The sequence below is a fragment of the Anolis sagrei genome, chromosome 9 (assembly GCF_037176765.1).
Source record: "Anolis sagrei isolate rAnoSag1 chromosome 9, rAnoSag1.mat, whole genome shotgun sequence".
NCBI lineage: Eukaryota > Metazoa > Chordata > Lepidosauria > Squamata > Dactyloidae > Anolis > Anolis sagrei.
Window position 1 is genome coordinate 20,084,086 of NC_090029.1, and position 19,668 is coordinate 20,103,753.

The window sequence follows — 19,668 nt, forward strand, 5'->3', positions numbered from 1 at the left end:
CTCTCACACCAGAAGTGACTTGCAGTTTCTCAAGTTAAGTGATATGGAGATTCAAAATTTGCAGAAGGAGAATTCCTGCCTGAAGCATTTCAACTTGGCTCCCCAGATAAAACAAAAGTGCAGTACTGGCAAATCTTGACACTTGGTGTTCAAAGCTGTAACTGTTGGGCAAACTCTGATTTAATCAACTAATCAAGTTTCACAAATCAAAGGTATTTAAGTAGTTACACCATTGGGTTGGGAGTGTCACTACAGAGAGGTTGGCCGTAGAGATACTGTTGAATTTGAAAATAATTCCAGACAGAATAGTCACCAAAGCAGATCGACTTTGGACTTTTCCTGTCTGGCTCGTGCATGGGATTTTAAATCCAATATTCTCTTTCTTTGTCCAAGTGTCGTCAAGCTAGACGCACTCGGTCCGAGGTTACGTTGCTGTGGAAGAATAATATTCCTATCATGATCGAAGTGATGCTGCTTCCAGACTGTTGCTATAGCGACGAAGGGCCCGCCACAGAAGGGAGCGACTTAAATGATCCCGCCATCAAGCAAGACGCACTGTTACTCGAAAGATGGATTTTGGAGCCGGTTCCACGGCAGTAAGTTGATGCTCAAAAGTTGGTCTAAGATTCTTGAAGTGACCACATACACGGGAAAGGAGTGTCTATGTTTCTGTCTCTTTGAGTTTACCATGGATTGATGGGGAGGTTTCATTTTGTAAGTTTCCTTATTCCATTTTTATGTCTGGAAGATACTGAGTTTCAGGTGGGTGCCCACTTTTCTGCAGGTTTATATATTCATTGATTGTGCTAATGGCTCATTGTAGCTCAACATAGTGATGATAAATAATATTCTTGGGTTGCTGTTAATTTTATTTATATTTATTTATTTATTTACGCCATTTATATGCCGCCCTTCTCACCCCAAAGGGGACTCAGAACGGCTTATAAGATATATATACTATAGAGAGAGAGAGAGAGAGAGAGGATTTTCTGGGCTGTATGGTTATGTTCCAGAAGCATTCTCTCCTGACGTTTCACCCACATCTATGCCAGGCATCTTCAGAGGTTGTGAGGTTTGTTGGAAACTAGGAAAGCAGGGTTTATATATCTGTGGAAGGTCCAGGGTGGGAGAAAGAATACTTGTATGAATGCTGCAATTGGCGGCCTTGATTAGGACTGAATAGCCTTTCAGCTTCAAAGCCTAGCTGCTTCCTGCCTGGGGGAATCCTTTGTTGGGAGGTGATTAGCTGTCCCCGATTGTTCCTTGACTGGAATTCCCCTGTTTTTGAGTGGTTTTTTTTGTTACTGTCCCGATTTTAGAGTTTTTTTTAATTACAGGTAGACAGATGTTGTTCATTTTCATGGTTTTCTCCTTTCTGTTGAAATTGTCCACATGCTTGTGGATTTCAGTGGTTTCTCTGTGTAGGCTGACACAGTAGTATTAGAGTGGTCCAGCATTTCTGTGTTCTCCAATAAAGGGGATTTAAAGATGGGCTCAAAGCCAACCTTCAAAACTCTGGCATAGACACTGAGAATTGGGAAGCCCTGGCCCTTGAGTGCGCCAGCTGGAGGTCAGCTGTGACCAGCAGTGCTGTGGAGTTTGAAGAGGCACGAATGGAGGGCAAAAGAGAGAAATGTGCCAAGAGGTGTGTCAAGCCAACCCCGACCGGGACCGCCTTCCACCTGGAAATCGATGCCCTCACTGAATTGTTTTTAATATCTGCATATGGGCACTCGAGACAAGTTTATTTATTTATTTACTATATTTATATCCCGCTTTCTCTCACCCCAAGGGGGACTCAGAATGGCTTACAATATGGAAATATCCAATGCCGCATATGAATCAAATAAAATATGATACATCATATAAATAAATGTACATAAAAACACACAAATACTGTAAAACTGTTAAAAGCATTATACCTATTCCAGAAGTCTTTGTCTTTTATACTGGTTTTAAACCACTTCATTGCATGTATTGCAATAGCAGATTCCCAGATGAATTCAGTGTTTACACCTTATTTTATTTTTTCGGTTACAGTCTTCCCTCACTTATGGCGGGTGTTCCGTTCCAGGGCCACCTGTGATAAGTGAAAATATGCGAAGTAGGGGGGCTATATTAATTTTAATATTTATACATTATTTAAGCATAATGCACAAATATTAAAATTAATATAGCATCCCTACTTTGCAGATTTTCTTACCTGCGCTTTTTTACCTGCCTCCGGAGCCACGCAGGCATCAGCAGGCCAGGGAGGCAGGCCTTCTCTGCCACGCCTCAGGATCCCGGAAGTGTGGCGGCCTGAGGCGCAGCAGGGGAGGCCTGCCTCCCTGGTCTCTGTAGACACCGGCAGAGCGGCGGTCTGAGCCGCAGCGGGGAAGGCCTGCCTCCCTAGCCTCTGCAGACACCAGAGGCTCTGCGGAGGCCAGGGAGGCAGGCAGGCACCCTCGGGATGGGCCAGGACAAGGAGCGGCTGCACAAGCGCTCCAAGTCGCGGGAGGGCAAGCAGAGCGCCGCGGCGGAGGGAGTTCCACCCCTCACACCAGCCTCCTTTTCTGAGGACGCAAACCTTGTATATTTTATATTAATATTTTCAAAAACCCGCGAAACAGCAAGTCCACGTAAAGCGAACCGCAAAGTAGCAAGGGAACACTGTACTTAATATTTAATGTTTATTTTATTTAAGTGATATTTGTCTTTACTGTTCTAATGTAGCACAAATCCTATGTAGGATCATACTACATATTTTTGACATTAATGTTGAAATCTGAAATATATACAGAAATTTACAAAAATATATACAAAAAATGAGTGTTGAGGTTTGGGGGGGGGGGTATTTCATATGTAATGTTCACGAACACATGTCTGTTTCTCTTTCCTATATTTGTAGAAGCGGTGATCGATTCATCGAAGAGAAGACCCTCTTATTGGCTGTCCGTTCTTTTGTGTTCTTTTCTCAGTTAAGTGCTTGGCTGAGTGTCTCCCATGGAGCAGTCCCTCGTAATATCCTCTACCGGTAAGTCTCAAGCAGCAATTACTATTCATTTGTTCTTTAGTAGACATAGGAGGATGCTTTTATGCAGCTTAGCTGGGTGTGTTATTGAGGAAAAAAATCAGTTTAGCTTTGAAAAGTAACGTAAAAAAAAAAAGTGTTGCAGGGCTCAGGAAAACAACGATTGTGCTAAATTGTTTATCCAAAGAACAGGTTCTATATACTAGCGATATATAGAACCTGTTCTTTAGATACACAATTAAGCATAATTGTTGTTTTCCTGAGCCCTGCAACGCATGTGTTTTTATGTTACTTTTCAAAGCTAAACTGATTTTTCTCACCTCTTTTTTTCTTCCCCCCTCCCCTTTCTCTTTCTTTCCCCCCCTTTTTTGTCTATTATTTTTATTGTTTAAATTTTATTATTATTATTATTATTATTTGAAACACAACAAGATGGGTCCACAGCAGACACTCTCTGGCTGTTGTATTGGATCCCACGTCGGGCACTTCCCAAGTGTCTAGGACTGTGTGATGCATCAGCGAATAATGTGTGCAGATCCCAGTAAGGTGGCCTTCTGCAGCTGGCAGATGGTAATTTTGTGTTTAAGTGCAAGCCAAGGTCTTTAGGCACTGCACCCGGTCTGCCGATCACCACTGGGACCACCTTTACTGGTTTGTGCCTGAGTCTTTGCAGTTCGATCTATAAATCCTCATATCGTGTCAGCTTTTCCAGTTGTTTCTCTGCAATCCTGCTGTCACCTGGGATTGCAACATTATTATTATTATTATTTACTTCCATCCTCCCTTTTTAAAATTTCTTCTTTTTTCCCTCTTCCCGATATCCCCCCTTCCCCGATCCTCCATCCCATCTTCTTCCTCTCATCTCCTTCCCTGCTCCTTTCTTTTTTTCTCTTTCTTTCTTCTTCTTTTTAAATGTTTTTTATTATTTTATTTTTTATTATGTTTCTCTCTTTCTCTTCTCTGTTTCCATACTTCTCTCTGTATTTATGTTCCCCCACTTTCACTGTATAAAGAATCACAGTAATATGTTTGATGTTTGATTTCTTTGGTTTCATTTTCATTTATAGTTTGTCTATTGTGTTAATTGTTGTCGATTTGTCTTATAATAATAATAAAATTTATTTATATACCGCTCTATCTCCCTGAGGGGATTCAGAGCGGTTCCCAGGTAACATCACAAAACATACAAATCATAAGATGAACAAAACAATATAAGCATAAAAATTGTCGCCATAACACACATAAATTAAAAGTAATCCTGCCTGTTCAATGCAATTAAAAATTTAAAAGGCTGGGCCAAGATTTGTGCAAGCCCAAAAATTATAGGGGGCCCAGGAATTAAGTGCAATACTATGGCAGGCAACAATAATATGAGGTACGGGTCTGTGACTCTTCATTCCGGGGCCAATTAGAGGAAGTGATCTGGGTAATTGGTAGGAAGAATAAGGCCGTATTTGACAATGTGTAGGGCTGAGTTAGAACTGGTCATTTTCAAAGGCTTGTTGAAACCACAAGATTTTCAAGCTCTTACGAAAGGAGGGGAGGAATGGGGCCTGTTTTATTTCCCTTGGAAGGGCATTCCAGAGGCGGGGGGGGGGGGGGGGCACCACTGAGAAGGCCCTCTTTCTCGTCCCCACCAACCATGCTTCTGACGGAGGTGGACCAAGAGGAGTGGCTCCCCAGAAGGTCTTAGAGTTCATGCCAGTCCAAAGAAGGAGATGTGATCACGGAGACAGGCGGGGCCCGAACCATTTAGAGCTTTATAGGTCATGATCTGCACCTTGAATTTGGCTCGGCAACTTATTGGCAGCCAATGAAGCTGTTTTAATAGGGATGTTGTATGCTCCCTATAGTTTGCTCCAGTAAGGAGCCTGGCTGCCGCCAGTTGAAATTTCCGGGCTGTCTTCAAGGACAGCCCCATGTAGAGCGCATTGCAGTAGTCCAGTTTGGATGTAACCAAGGCATGGACCACCCTGCCTTGATGGTATTCACTAATAAAAATCTTTAAAAAAGAAAAAAAAAGAACAGGTTTTAACCGCTTTGGGTCCACCTTGAGGTGAGAAAAGCGGTATACAAATACTGTAAATAAATAAATAAATAAATAAAAAACTTTATTTGTACCCTGCTACCATCTCCCCAAGGGACTCGGTGCGACTTACATGAGGCCAAGCCCAAAGTACATCAAACAAAACATCAATAAACACAACATCAATAAACAATCAATAAAATACAAATCATATAAATCACATACAAATCATATAAATCACAAACAATCAATAGTGACATAAACAATTTTAAAAATGGCTGGGCCAAATGTAATAGATTAAAATTGAAAATATGCTGACGTGAACAATGTAAAATACAACTAGGATAGGATTTTTTGGAGAGAAATGAGGGAGCACAGTCCTTCCTAAATAAACAAATAAATATATTAAAACCACTGTGTATTTTGGGTCTGCTTTCCAGAGTAAGTGCTGCACATGTCGATCTCCAGTGGACCTTTTCCCAGACACCGACGGAACATTTTTTCCCCATTCCCAACGTATCTTACAACGTGGCCTTGAAAGTCAGCGTCCAGTCTTTGCCGAGACAATCGAACTATCCAGTCTTGACTTGCAGCATCCACACCAACCTTGGTTTCTATGAGAAGAGACTAGAGGAGCATAATGAACGCCCACACTGCGACCCCGCCACGGTAGAGCAAGGCCCTGTCCCCAATGCACAGCGAGCTTGTGGCAAACTGATGCGGACTGAAAGCGGGCTTGGAGGGAGAAAAGGCCCGGAGTTTAGCACAGCTGTCAAAAACCTCAAATTTTACCCGTCGACCGGACTTTTATCTGACTTTGGAGCATCGGAGTCCAAAGTCCAGTGCTTTACAGCTGCTGTTGACACTAGGAAGCTTCCCCAAGAAGCTTCGAAACCGCTCTGCTTGGCTGATCCCTATGTCCATAACGGCTACTCTACCCGCCAGTCTTTGGGCGAATCTATTCCTTTAATCGGCTCTCTTCTTCAAGAACGGCACGAAGTTATAGCAAGGATTGCCCAACATCTGATTCACTGTGACCCTTCAACATCCCCAGTCATGGGGCGGCCCTTTGGCACGAATGAAACCGGCCTGGGAAAGCCAAAGGTTTTGCGCAGCGCACACGAAGAAGAGAACCTGGCAAAAAAGGGAAGGGAAACATCCTCTGTTTCAACTACCATGACCACGGACCTGACATCATCTGAAACCATTAGGAAAGCTCAAACCTTACCAGAAACCCCCCTGTCCCATTCCTACATCCCAATGAACCACGGATCCCGCCAAACCGTAGAGGAAGCGAACCCTCTCATCAGCTCTTTGCTTCAAGAACGGCAAGAGGTGATCGCAAGGATTGCCCAGCATTTGATTCACTGTGATCCCTCCATGTCACCCGCTGTCCACCCCGTGTTTCATGTTCAAGGCATGAGTCCTGTTAATCCAAAGGCTTTCCACCGTCCATGCGAAGAGGAGAAACCATCGAAGAAAGGCAAAGAAGCCTCTTTAGAGGCATCGAGAGGTCCTTTAATGGACGACAACCCAAAGGCAAAAGGTCGAATGCCAGCAACACTTCGATCGGATGATGAACAGAATGTATCTCCAAATTCTCAAATTAGAAGAAAACTGCTGCAAGCAGAGCCCAGTGAAGTCGTCCAGAATGCATTTCAGCAGCCTCCGACGAATCGAAATCAAAGCCCATTAACTTCCCTCAACCCATCATCTAGCAAAGAAGAATATAAATCAGAATTGGCGGATAAGTTGGAGTCGGTCCTTTCAGGTTATCTCTATAAATCTCAAGTAGCAAAGAAAGCTGTCGCCAAGCAGTATTCACATTTCAACGGTAGCGATGAACAGATTAGTACAGATAAATGCAAGAACAGAACAAACGCTAGTCCAAATAGCAACCTGAACTCTTTAAACAATCCACAATTAGATCAGTCCAGTACGCCTGAAAACGTGAAAGTGACTGTAATGCAGGCGTCTGGTAGTAGTTTGCACAGAAGTGAGCATAAGTGCTTCAATAAAGGCTCCAAGCCACAACACACTATGGAACAAAACTCCCAACTGGCTAGTATTGAAAACTATTTACATAAAGACCTGGAAAGTTTCAAATGCAAAACTAAACAAGAGAGGGTGAAAAACGCCCATGATGAGAATGAAGACCCAACAGATTGTGAAGGACAAAAATGTTCTCCGAAGAAGCCTCCCGAAGACTGTTTGGTGGCTTTGTTTGAACAAAAGAAGAACGCAGAGGTATCGGTAAGGAGCATTTTTTAACTTGTGTGCCTTTTTGTGTACATTTATTTACTGTGTCAGAAGCAAGTTGAGGGTACAGTTAGAATGCATTTAAAACACAAAGTTTTTTTTAACAAACTATGTTAAATGTCCTTTGATGAGAAGCTGGCCACTTGGGGTGCTTCTGGTGTTGCTGTGAGAATGTCATATGTTCTGCAGTTAATGGTGCTTAGTGATGGAGCAACCAGACATTTGTATTACATTTTTAACAAAACAAACAAACAGACAGACAGACAAAACACAAAGTTTGCAAGCTTGGTAGTTGATTAAATGTCCTTTGACCAGTATCTGGCCACTTGGAGTGCCTCTGGTGTTGCCGCAAGAAGGTCCTCCATGGTGCATGTAGCAGGGCTCAGGTTGCATTGCAGCAGGTGGTCAGTGATTTGCTCTTCTCTACACTCGCATGTCGTGGATTCCACTTTGTGGCCCCATTTCTTAAGCTTGGCTCTGCATCTCATGGTGCCAGAGCGCAATCTGTTCAGCGCCTTCCAAGTCACCCAGTCTTCTGTGTGCCCAGGAGCAAGTCTCTCATTCAGTATTAGCCATAGATTGACATTTAGGGTTTTAGCCTGCCACTTTTGGACTCTCGCTTGCTGAGGTGTTCCTGCAAGTATATCTGTAGATCTTAGGAAGCTGTTTCTTGATTTAAGTCATTGGTGTGCTGGCTGATACCCAAACAAGGGATGAGCTGGAGATGTCACTACCTTGGTCCTTTCATTATTGGCTGCTACTTCCTGGCGGATGTCAGGTGGTGCAATACCAGCTAAACAGTATAATTTCTCCAACAGTGTTGGATGTAGGCATCCTGTGGTAATGTGGCATATCTCATTAAGAACCACATCCACTGTGAGATGTGTTCCACACTGGACATGCGTACTCAACAACAGAGTAGCAAAGCGCTCACTGTATCTGGTTGTGATCTCCAGGTTGTGCCAGTCAGCTTTCGTATGATATTGTTTCTAGCGTCCACTTTTTGCTTGATATTTGGCAGTGCTTCTTGTAGGTCAGAGCACGGTCCAGAGTGACTCCCAGGTATTTGGATGTGCTAGAATGCTCCAGCGGGATTCCTTCTCAGGGAAATCCCAAAGCTCGAGATGTTTGTCTGTTTTTAAGATGAATTATCTTGATGAATTGGCTTCGAATTTTATTCTATATGTATTTTAATTCTATTGTTGATGTATGATGTCTTAGATTGTTTTGTTAGCATTGAATTCTCGCTCTCCCTCTACGGAGGTAGAGAAGATCGGGATACAAAAGTTATAAATAAATAAATAAAAGCACACCTTTGCATTTTAGATGGATTAGGAATCAGCTGGTTTCCCCTGTAATAGGCAATAGGAGCACCTAAAGCTTTGGAGAGCTTCTGTTTAACAATTTCAAAGCCCCCTCCTAGAGCGGTGATGTCACGATCGTCAGTGTAGATGAAACTCTGTGTCCTTTCTAGCAGTGGCTGGTTATTTGTGTAAATGTTAAACATGGATGGAGCAAGCATGCTCCCCTGAGGCAGGCCGTTCTTCTGTTTTCGCTATCTGCTTCTCTAGCCCTGGAACTCAAGAAAAAAGCTCCTGTTTTGGAGCAGATTTCATGTGAAGGGGGAAAAGATGGGAAACATCACAGGATGTGGTATGTAAGTTATGGAGCCATGTTAAATAGGTCTACACGTGAGTCTATTGTATCATCAAAGACAAATACATATTCTTTAGTTTCCTTTCTTCATCTCAGTTGCTTTCATGACAGAAATTTAATGCTTCCATTGGTCAGCTGAAATCCTTATAAAGTGTTTGCAATCAACGGCATATTTATGTTCTGCCTTTTGATATAAAGCTTAGTTTTCATAGATCAATCATCATATTTCCTAATAATAGAAATACAGGGCTCTGATTGCTCAGTTTGATTTCTTCCGAAATACTAGCTGTTAGTCCAAAACATCATGCCAGTATAAAACCGAAATGTCCTGATTTTCTAAGAAAGCTCCATAGTGCCTATTGATTTGGGCCTAGCAGTATTAAGAGCCATATTATATAATGGGTGCTAGGTTTCACACATAAGAAGCCTATTTGAGTTGCAAGACAAGGAGAAAGTGAGCATTCTGTAGAAGCTGCTTAGATCAAATGTGAGTTTCCTTATAACCTGGCTTGGAAAATGCGGGACTTCAGTAGCACCATAATAAGTCTGGCGTTCTGTTTTGTTTATTTCGTGTCAGGAGCAACTTGAGAAACTGCAAGTTGCTTCTGGTGTGAGAGAATTGGCCGTCTGCAAGGACGTTGCCCATGGGATGCCCGGAAGTTTGATGTTCACTATCCTTGAGGAAGGCTTCTCTCATATCCCCGCACGGGGAGCTGGAGCTGACAGTGGGAGCTCAACCCGCTCTCCCCGGATTTGAATTGCTGACCTACTGGTCAGCAGTCCTGCTGGCACAACGGTTTAACCCATTGCGCTACCGTGACTCCAATCTGGTGGTGAGCGATGCTTTGTTTGCAGTGAAGGGAAGAAAGGAATACAAACCTCAATGGTGACTAAATGTATATGCAGATATAGGGTTAACTTGCACCTGAGAATGCAACAAACAGGATGACAGCCATTGCTTGTGAGAAATCACTTACACAAATGTAATGTAAAATATTTTGAAGTGAGTCCCAACAAAATGAGTATTGTGACTGATTTTACATTTTGTATGTTCAGAGGACAGTATCACTCAAACACATGTGGCACAAGAACACTTTTCACCATTTAGATGGTACTTCTACGAAAGCCTTCCATCCTCGAACTGGATTGCCTCTACTTTCAAGTCCTGTAAGTAGCTGTTATGTAGTTCCATCCCTTTCACATTTTCTCCCCTTTATAGTCTTTTTAAATCCTGAGAGCATTTAGTGATTTTGAGATTATTCACATTAACATTTGTTTACTTTAGACTTTTTTGTATCCTCCTTCTTCTTCATGGATTCAGAGTTTTTCTGTGAACCATCCATGATTACTGGGCATGATATAAGTAATGCGTACAAATAAGTACAAACCAACTGGTACTCCAGACATTTTGTCTTTTATTTTATTGTACGTTACTTACTAAAATATTCACAAATATAAACAAAACAAATCTTAAAAAGAAAAACTTGGTGGGAAATTGCAAGCATTATGGCCTTTCCTTACTTATTATTTACAATGGTCCTCCAAGTGTAGTGTCTTGGCGCAGCAGAAGCGTGCTGGATCCATAACCGATGCCAGCGATTAAATGCTCAAATGGCAAACTTGACATATGTTGAGCTATGGCTGTTTTACTTTCTACTTAAGCACAAAAATCACACAAAAACAAAATTTCAGAGTTCTGGGCTTTAGAGTACTTTTGCTGCTATGCTGGGCATACTAGTGCATATTAGCTCATGCTGGGCCCATAACCAATGTCAGCATTAGACGGTAGGCTGTTAAGAATTGTGGGTGTTGAAGTCCAAAACACCTGGAGGGCCCAAGTTTGCCCATGCCTGCTATAGTGCCATGCCAACATCTTGGACTGAATGCATAACACAGGTACAGCATGTGCATCATTACCTACAGGATGTGAGATATCTCCTGTGCCCATATGTTGCCTGTTTATATGGGTAAGACCTCATCTAAAGGGAAAAGGTCCCCAGAAACTGGCTGGGATTTCTGGGAGTTGGAGGGCAAAACATCTGGGGACCCACAGGTTGAGAACCACTGTCTTGTTGGGTTCCATGCTTCTATAAAGTGTTCTCATTCATATCCAACATTTCTCGCTCAGTTTAAGGCCCTGTAAACTAAACTAGCCATGTTTTCCTCCATCCTTCTCCCTACCTCTCTGCATTTTCAGGTTCCAGAAAGAAAAACACGATCTGGATGCTTTGATCTCGATACATCACTATTGCATCTGAAATGCTTCTCTAAAAGGTATTTTTAAAAAGTGTTTTCCAATATTTGCATTTTTCACCTTGGATAAATAAAGATATTTTGAAGAAATTCCTATGGACTAAACTAATGAATGCACACTATATATAATTACGAGGGGCGTTCATTAAATATTTCCCCTGACCCACTTGCCATGGACTGAGAACAATGAAATTTGGCACATTTATTAGTCTTTCTTTCCATCAGTGCCACTCGGGACACACACTTCTCCCATCTTTTTAAGCAACTGTAAACACCTCGGTTGTAGAAGTCGACAGGTTGCTCCAAAGGCCACGTTGAGACTTCGGAAACCAGAGTCTCGTCACCTGAGAAATGCTTGCTGTTGAAAAATAACTTCATTGTTGGAAAGAGGTGGAAGTCGATGGTGTGAGGTCGGGTGAATAAGGGGATGCAGTAGAATTCCAAAGTCACAGGAGTATTTTTCCATTTGGGCAACATGTGAGTTCGGGATATATGGCCATGTTTTAGAAGCATTCTCTCCTGATGTTTCGCTTGCATCTATGGCAAGTATCTTCAGAGGTAGTGAGGATGGTGCATTGTTTTGCAGAAGGCAGACACCTTTGGTGAGCATGCCACGTCTCTTGGTTTGCATGACCTCCTGCAATTTCCATGTCTGTGAAGCATAGTATGTCCCAGGGATCATGGGACCCTTTGCTAGGAAATCCATCCATCTTACTTCATGCTGGTCCCAAAATATTGTGAGCATGACCTTGCCTGCTGATAGTTGGGAACATGCCTTCTTTGGAAGCGGTGAGTCAGGATGCTTCCATTGCATCATCTGGACTTGAGTCTCAGGCTCGAAGTGATGGGCCTAACTTTCATCCTGTGTGATCACTCTGTTGAGCCCCCGGTGGCGCAGTGGATTAAACCCCTGTGCCGGCAGGACTGAAGACCGACAGGTCGCAGGTTCGAATCCGGGGAGAGGTAGGTGAGCTCCCTCTGTCAGCTCCAGCTCCCCAAGCAGGGACATGAGAGAAGCCTCCCACAAGGATGATAAAAACATCAAATCATCCGGACGTCCTCTGGGCAACATCCTTGCAGACGGCCAATTCTCTCACACCAGAAGCAACTTGCAGTTTCTCAAGTCGCTCCTGACATGACAAAAAAACAAACAAACAAACTCTGTTGAAAAAGTCCTTCTGGTTTCCATGGCACATCATTGTCAATAGAGCCTGAGAGCATTGGACTTGTTTCCCCATCATGGTCAACTGTGAATTACACAGTTGGTTTAGTCAGTCAGGCAGTCCCAAAAAGCTAGTCACACAAAGGTTCTCGGCTGCTGACAGAGCAGCGAATGAAGAGAACTGAGGCGGTTGCCCCATCCACTGGCTACTTATACTCACAAGTGGAGAGTGGGCGGGGCTAACCGCCAGAAAAGTTTTCAAATCTATCTAGAAGGTTCCAAAGCTGTCTGCTCAGGCGCAGAAACTACCATATGTGCGATTCACAGGTGACCACTTGGTAAAGTGTGGTTACTCACACCTTTCCTGCTTCTGGAAAGATGTGAGTAGCCAGGGAACCCAGCAAGGGGATATCTTATGCATGTGAAAATGGTCTTGCATGATTTTTTTCCACAGACCCCACACTCATCTTGACATTTTGGGCTAGGAGGCGAATGGTTACTGGCCGATTTTCCAAAATGGCGACCTCCACTTGCTGGATGGTGTGTTCATCAATAGCAGAGTGGGGTCACCCAGGAATTGGAGCTGTTTGCACCAAACAGCTCCAATTTAAATGAATGATGCCAGTTCTTGACTCCATCATATGATGGGGCATCATCCCCATCAACCTCTTTCATCTTATCAAACGTCTCCTTTGGTGTGCGGCCTTTCAAGTAACGGAACTTGAGGCCTGCTCTGTCTTCCACTGGGTCCGTTCTCAAACCTCACTCCACTTCAGCACCTGTAACATCAAGACTGTTCTCAGTTCTGTGTTGTCAATTGGCATGTAACCTATAGAGACTTAGATCATTACACATGTACAGTTTCAGCGTCCTGTGATAAATAGAAGTGGGTCCGGGGACATCTTTAATGAACGCCCCTTGTAGGATTGCAACCTTCAATTTATTCTAAAAATCTTTCTAATCAATTCAAAGGGTACTTTTGATGCAGAAAGACTTTTTTAAAATTGTAAAGACTATCTATAGTACATGTTGTGTTAGAAAAAGCATCAGTTAAAAGAGGTGGTCATTTTAAGAGGGCATTTTTGGCTACTTCAAAACATTTAAGGGTCCCCAAAATGTTTTGATTCAGTCATATGCAGAGCTAGTTTTAGTCGATAGATTGGTTACGTCTTCTCCAATCAGAAGTCAACCACTACTTAAATTCTCGTGTAGTTATGCAAGGTTTGGAAAAGCTGAGCTGTATATACCATATATACTCGAATATAAGCCGACCCGAATGTAAGCTGAGGCACCTAATTTTATCACAAATAACTGGGAAAACATATTGACTCGAGTATAAGCCGAGGGTGGGAAACGAGGCAGCTACTGGTAAATTTCAAAATAAAAATAGATACCAATACAATTACATTAATTGAGGTATCCGTGGGCTAAATGTTTTTGAATATTTACATAAAACTGTTATTTCAGATAAGACTGCCCAACTCTGATTAAACCTTTATTCTAAACTTCTTCACTGTAAATGTGCTTACGTATCCTTCCAATAATAATAGAGTAAAATAATAAATGTAATAATAACAACAATAATAGAGTAAAATAATGGAAATGTAATAAAGTAAAAATAGAATAGTAAATGTAATAATAACTGTAATAAATAGAGTAAAATAATGGAAATGTTATAATAACAGTATTAATAGAATAATAACAATAATAAATAGAGTAAAATAATAGAAATGTAATAATAACAGTAATAATAGAATAAATGTAATAATACTAATACTAATAATAATAGAGTAAAATACTAAATGTACTAATACTAATAATACTAATACTAATAATACTATTAATAATAGAGTAAAATAATAAATGTAATAAAAATAAATAATAGAGTAAAATAATAAATAACCTTGACTCAAATATAAGCGTGGGTAATTTTTTCAACCTTTAAAAAGGGCTGAAAAACTAAGCTTATACAGTAATTTAGAAAGGATTTCATAGTTTTAACTCCTTATTTTAACACCCGAATGTAACAATATAACCTATGTTAATAATACCTTATAATTGAGACAAAACAGATCGTAAACTTACTGGGTTTGTGCCCTGCTTCGTGCTATTGAAGGCACGCAAATCTCCTGCTATGTTTAATGTTGGGAATTTCCAGACACTTCCACAGAAGGTGGTCAGATGATACTGAGATACTAGGCTATTTTTTTCCATCTTTGTTCTGGCAATTTTTCAAATCCATGGGGATAGAATCTAGAGCTTTGAAAAGTGATTTTGGGGAATATCCCACAATCTTTCATTGACTGAGTTGTCTGGGAGATTTTGGGATTTCTGAACCAAAAAAAGTACTGTATATACACGAGTATAAGCCTAGTTTTTAAGCCCCCTTTCAGACCCTTTTTTAGCCGAGGGGGACTTTTTCAACCTAAAAAAAGGGCTGAAAAATTAGGCTTATACTCGAGTGTATAAAGTAAGTATTATCAAAAGCTTAAAGCCAAATCTTTTGCATGGATAGAACTGTAGAAGAAAAAAAAGGACTAACTCTGGCTTCTTACAACTATTTGAACTAGTCCACAACATTGTCTGAGCAAAGAGCGTGATCCAGATGTCCACGAGAAGCCATTTCTGAGTTCAAGCGCACCACCAGTAACAAGTCTTAGTCTTCTAGGAAACTTTGAGGTAATGTATATATCCCCAAATCCCTCTTTTCGTTGTAACCAGTGTCCTGATGCTCTGGCATGCATTGCTTCAGGAAGTGCCTTTCTAGCAGTGTTTCTCAACCTTCCTAATGCCGCGACCCCTTAAGACAGTTCCTCATGTTGTGGTGACCCCCAACCATCACATTATTTCCGTTGCTACTTCATCACTGTAATTTTGCTACTGTTTTGAATTGTTATGTAAATGTCTGATATGCAAGATGTATTTTCATTCACTGGACCAAATTGGGCACAAACCATAACTGCATTTAATTGATCAAACATAGTCTGGTATCAAGCACCTTCCAGTGATCCTTTACTGAGTCCCCTGCGGGGTGAGAAGGGCGGAATATAAATACTGTAAATAAATAAAAATAAATAATTTACTAGAGACTTGATTTCAGAGGCCACTCTCTCAACCGTGTTTGTTTTCTCCTCCCAGGAATCTGTCCTGAATTATCGCTTAGATCCCCTGGGCATCGTAGATGGCTTCACGGCCGAAGTGGGAGCAAGTGGGATGTTTTGTCCAACGCACATGACGCTACCAGTCGAGGTTTCCTTCTACAGTGTTTCAGATGACAACGCACCCTCTCCCTACATGGTATATATTCGAACCATATACTTAGCCATGGAAGTACTTCCTTACGTCAAATCCTGTTTCTTCCTTTGAGAAAATGGACTTGTGTACAAAAAGGCCTGAGTCCAAATGACAAAATGCAAAGCTAGTGGTGCCAGCTTTCAAGCAGCACACAGGATTTTAAATGGCTTGATGATACTGCAAATAAAATGTGGAAATACTCATTCATTTTTTGTCATCCTGGGTGTTATGTGGAATTTCAGCTGCTCTGGGCCAGAGTGAAGAGAGAGGGGGATGGCTCCACCTTGTCTCCTGTGCTATGTTAATAATATAATATAATATAATATACGATACGATACTAATAATACAATGAAAAGAGTGAAGAAAGAGGGGGCCAGGGGACGGTCCACCTTGTCTCCTGTGGTATGCTAATAATATAATATAATATAATATAATATAATATATAGTAAAGGTAGTCCCCTGACATTAAGTCCAGTCATGTCTGACTCTGGGGTGTGGTGCTCATCTCCATTTCTAAGCCGAAGAGCCAGCGTTGTCCTTAGACACCTCCAAGGTCACGTGGCCGGCATGACTGCATGGAGCGCCGTTACCTTCCCGCCGGAGCGGATATATATATATATATATATATATATATATATATATAATATTATAATGCAATGCAATATATTACTACTAATAATGTGGTATTATAATTATAATTTATATTACATGTAATATTACTAATAATATTGCAATATAATGGTATAGTACACTATAGTAATATTTAATACTGATATTGTACTATGCTAATAATATAATATATTGTATGTATATATATCTTGTAAGCCGCCCTGAGTGAGAAGGGCAATATATATATATATATATATATATATATATATATATATATCTATATCTACCTACTATTACTAATAATAATATATATTATAATATATAATAATAATATGATATTATAATTATATATTTATATTACATGCAATGTTACTAATAATACTGCAATATAATGGTATAGTACACTATGGTAATATTTAATACTGATATTGTACCATGCTAATAATATAATATATTGTATGTATATATATCTTGTAAGCCTCTCCGAGTCCCCTTCGGGGTGAGAAGGGTGACATATAAATGCCGTAAATCAGGGGTCCTCAAACTGTTTAAACAGAAGGCCAGGTCACAGTCCCTCAAACTGTTGGGGGGGCGGATTATAATTTGAAAAAAACATGAATGAATTCCTATGCACACTGCACATATCTTATTTGTAGTGCAAAAAATACTTAAACACAGTACAATAATTAAAACGAAGAACAGTTTTAATTAATATAGACTTATTAGAATGTCAGTGGGAAGTATGGACCTGATTTTGGCCGATGAGATAGGATTCTTGTTGTTGTTGTTGTTGTTGTTGTTGTTGTTGTGTGCTTTCAAGTAGTTTCAGACTTAGGTTGACCCTCAGTGAGGGCCGGGTAAATTACCTTGAAGGGCCGTATCTGGCCCTTGGCCCTTAGTTTGGGGACCCCTGCTGTAAATAAATAAATATGCATGTTTGTAACGATCCATATATACCAGGCATGGCCAAACTTGGGCCCTCCAGGTGTTTTGGACTTCAACTCCCCCCATTTCTAACAGCCTCAGGCTTACCTCACACACAGGCTGCTCTCACAGACTAAGGCCTACCTTACACTCTGAGGCCTATCTCACACAGAGGCTTTTCTCACAGACTAAGGCCTACTTCACACTGTGAGGCTTACCTCACACAGAGGCTTCTCTCACAGACTAAGGCTTATCTCACACTGTGAGGCCTACCTTACACAGAAGCTTCTCTCACAGACTAAGGCCTACCTCATACTGTCAGGCCTCACAGACTGAGACCTTTCTCCCACTGAGGTTTACCTCAGACTCAGTGCTACAAACTTGCATTCGGTTAACTCAGACAAGAGAGAGGAGAAGGGAGGCTGGACTATTTCCCTTCCCAATAGACCTAGGCAAAATCTACCTGCTGTGGTCCCTGCTAGCCTGTATATAAGGCATGGGCAAACTTGGGCTCTCCAGGTGTTTTGGACTTCAAGTCCCACCATTCCTAACAGCCTCAGACCCTTTCCTCCCCCCCCCCCCCCCCCCCATCCGCTTAAGACATCTTAGAAGGAATGCTTGCAAAGAGAAACTGCTGTCCTAGCCGTGTCTAAAATGCCCTTTACTAATTATACTTTTGTGGGTCCCTCACTGATATGTTGCCTTTGTAGGAAGAAGTTCCAGAGATGTTCTCAGGATGGGCAAAAAGTTGTAGTCCTGTGCAAAAATATGTTTTCTCGCTTTCTGTTTCTGTTGTGTTGAATTTCACGAGCTCGGTTTACACTGCGGTACAAGTCTGTAATCTTCTGCTTCTGGTTGTGTGTCTCCCTCCAAAACAGGGTGTCATTGCTTTGGAGTCCCTTGGGAAAAGGGGTTATCGCGTGCCCCCTTCAGGAACCATACAAGTGGTATGTACTCAGTTAGGGTTGCAATGCTCCCAATTCCATTTTCATCAGGCGTTGGTAATAAAATTGGGAAGAATTCTGGTGGTTTCGTTCACTGAATACATTTTCCAACAGAAAACTAATAATAATAATAATAATAATAATAATAATAATAATAATAATTGTACAACATGTGATCCAATACAACAGCCAGCAGAGTGATCTTGTCTGCTGTGGACTCATCTTGTTGTGTTTCAAATAATAGCTAATAATAATGATTATCAGCATACCTATAATAAGACCAGTCTGTCCTTGGAAATGGCTGCATGGAATGGTGGCTGGTTGTATGGATTACTGATATTGATCTCCATTCATTTGGTTGATATAAAGAACATTATATTGGTTGCTCAGCATAATAAATGTTGTGGCCAGAGAGAGAACTGATTTGTGTGAAACAGCGATGCATCCTGCAGTTTCCTGCTGTTGATAGGAAGCTGTTTGATCCAAGGAGGCTTCTTGCAAAGAAACAGGAAAATCCAGTATCCCTCCCCACATCACCAGTATGAAGAGCTTTGTGGGGGCCTGAGACCAGTTTGAACAATGGCGCAAAAATTGTAAGGGGAAGAGGAAGTCGAGGAAAACTCTGCCTCTCTATTCCACCACGTCCCGAGGAATAATAATAATAATAATAATAATAATAATCTATATAAATAAAAATGTAAGGTTCGTTCGTGGGATTAACAGAACTCCAAAACCACTGGATGAACTGACACCAAATTTGGACACAAGACACCTAACAACCCAATGTATGTCCTTAACTCAAAAAAATTGATTTTGTCATTTGGGAGTTGTAGTTGCTGGGATTTATAGTTAAACTACAATCAAAGAGCATTCTTAACACCACCAACGATGGAATTGAACCACACTTGGCACAGTTCTCCCATGAGCAAGTGAAAATACTGGAAGGGTTTGGTGGGCAGTGTCCTTTGGGTTTGGAGTTGTAGTTCACCTACACACAGAGATCACTGTGGACTCAAACAATGATGGATCTGGACCAAACTCTACACAAATACTCAATATGCCCAAATGTGAACACTGGTGGAGTTTGTGGTGGAGTTTGGGGAAAATAGAATCTTGACATTTGAGATTTGTAGTTGCTGGGATTTATAGTTCACAATCAAAGAGCATTCTGAACCCCACCAATGACAGAATTGGGCCAAACCTCCCACACAGAACTCCCATGTGGGCCACAGCAATGCGTGGCAGGGGACAGCTAGTAACAGTAATAATAATAATAATAATAATAATAATAATAATAATACTTTATTTATACCCCGCCGCCATCTCCCCAAGGGGACTTGGGACGGCTTACATGAAGCCAAACCCAACAACACATCAGTAAAAACAATAAGCAAATAAATAATACAATTAATACAACTCACAGTTAGACAATAACACACAAGGATTTAAAAGAGAGTTCCAGTGCTGTGAGAGCTGTTCACTAGTGGAACTCTCTGCCCGGAGTGTAGTGGAGGCTCCTCCTTCGGAG

The 19,668-nt window shown here is 41.3% G+C and overlaps 1 protein-coding gene across 2 annotated transcripts in view; it reads left to right on the plus strand.

Moving 5' to 3' along the window:
- Positions 1 to 19,668, plus strand: part of ATOSA (atos homolog A) — a 79,314-nt gene that overhangs the window by 53,436 nt on the left and 6,210 nt on the right. For both annotated transcript variants that reach the window (XM_060755563.2, XM_060755562.2), the window contains exons 3-10: positions 394 to 596; positions 2,891 to 3,016; positions 5,480 to 7,292; positions 10,011 to 10,121; positions 11,152 to 11,228; positions 14,940 to 15,048; positions 15,508 to 15,666; positions 18,075 to 18,143. In XM_060755563.2, the coding sequence (XP_060611546.2) occupies positions 394 to 596; positions 2,891 to 3,016; positions 5,480 to 7,292; positions 10,011 to 10,121; positions 11,152 to 11,228; positions 14,940 to 15,048; positions 15,508 to 15,666; positions 18,075 to 18,143 (2,667 nt within the window). The remainder of the gene's footprint in view (positions 1 to 393; positions 597 to 2,890; positions 3,017 to 5,479; positions 7,293 to 10,010; positions 10,122 to 11,151; positions 11,229 to 14,939; positions 15,049 to 15,507; positions 15,667 to 18,074; positions 18,144 to 19,668) is intronic.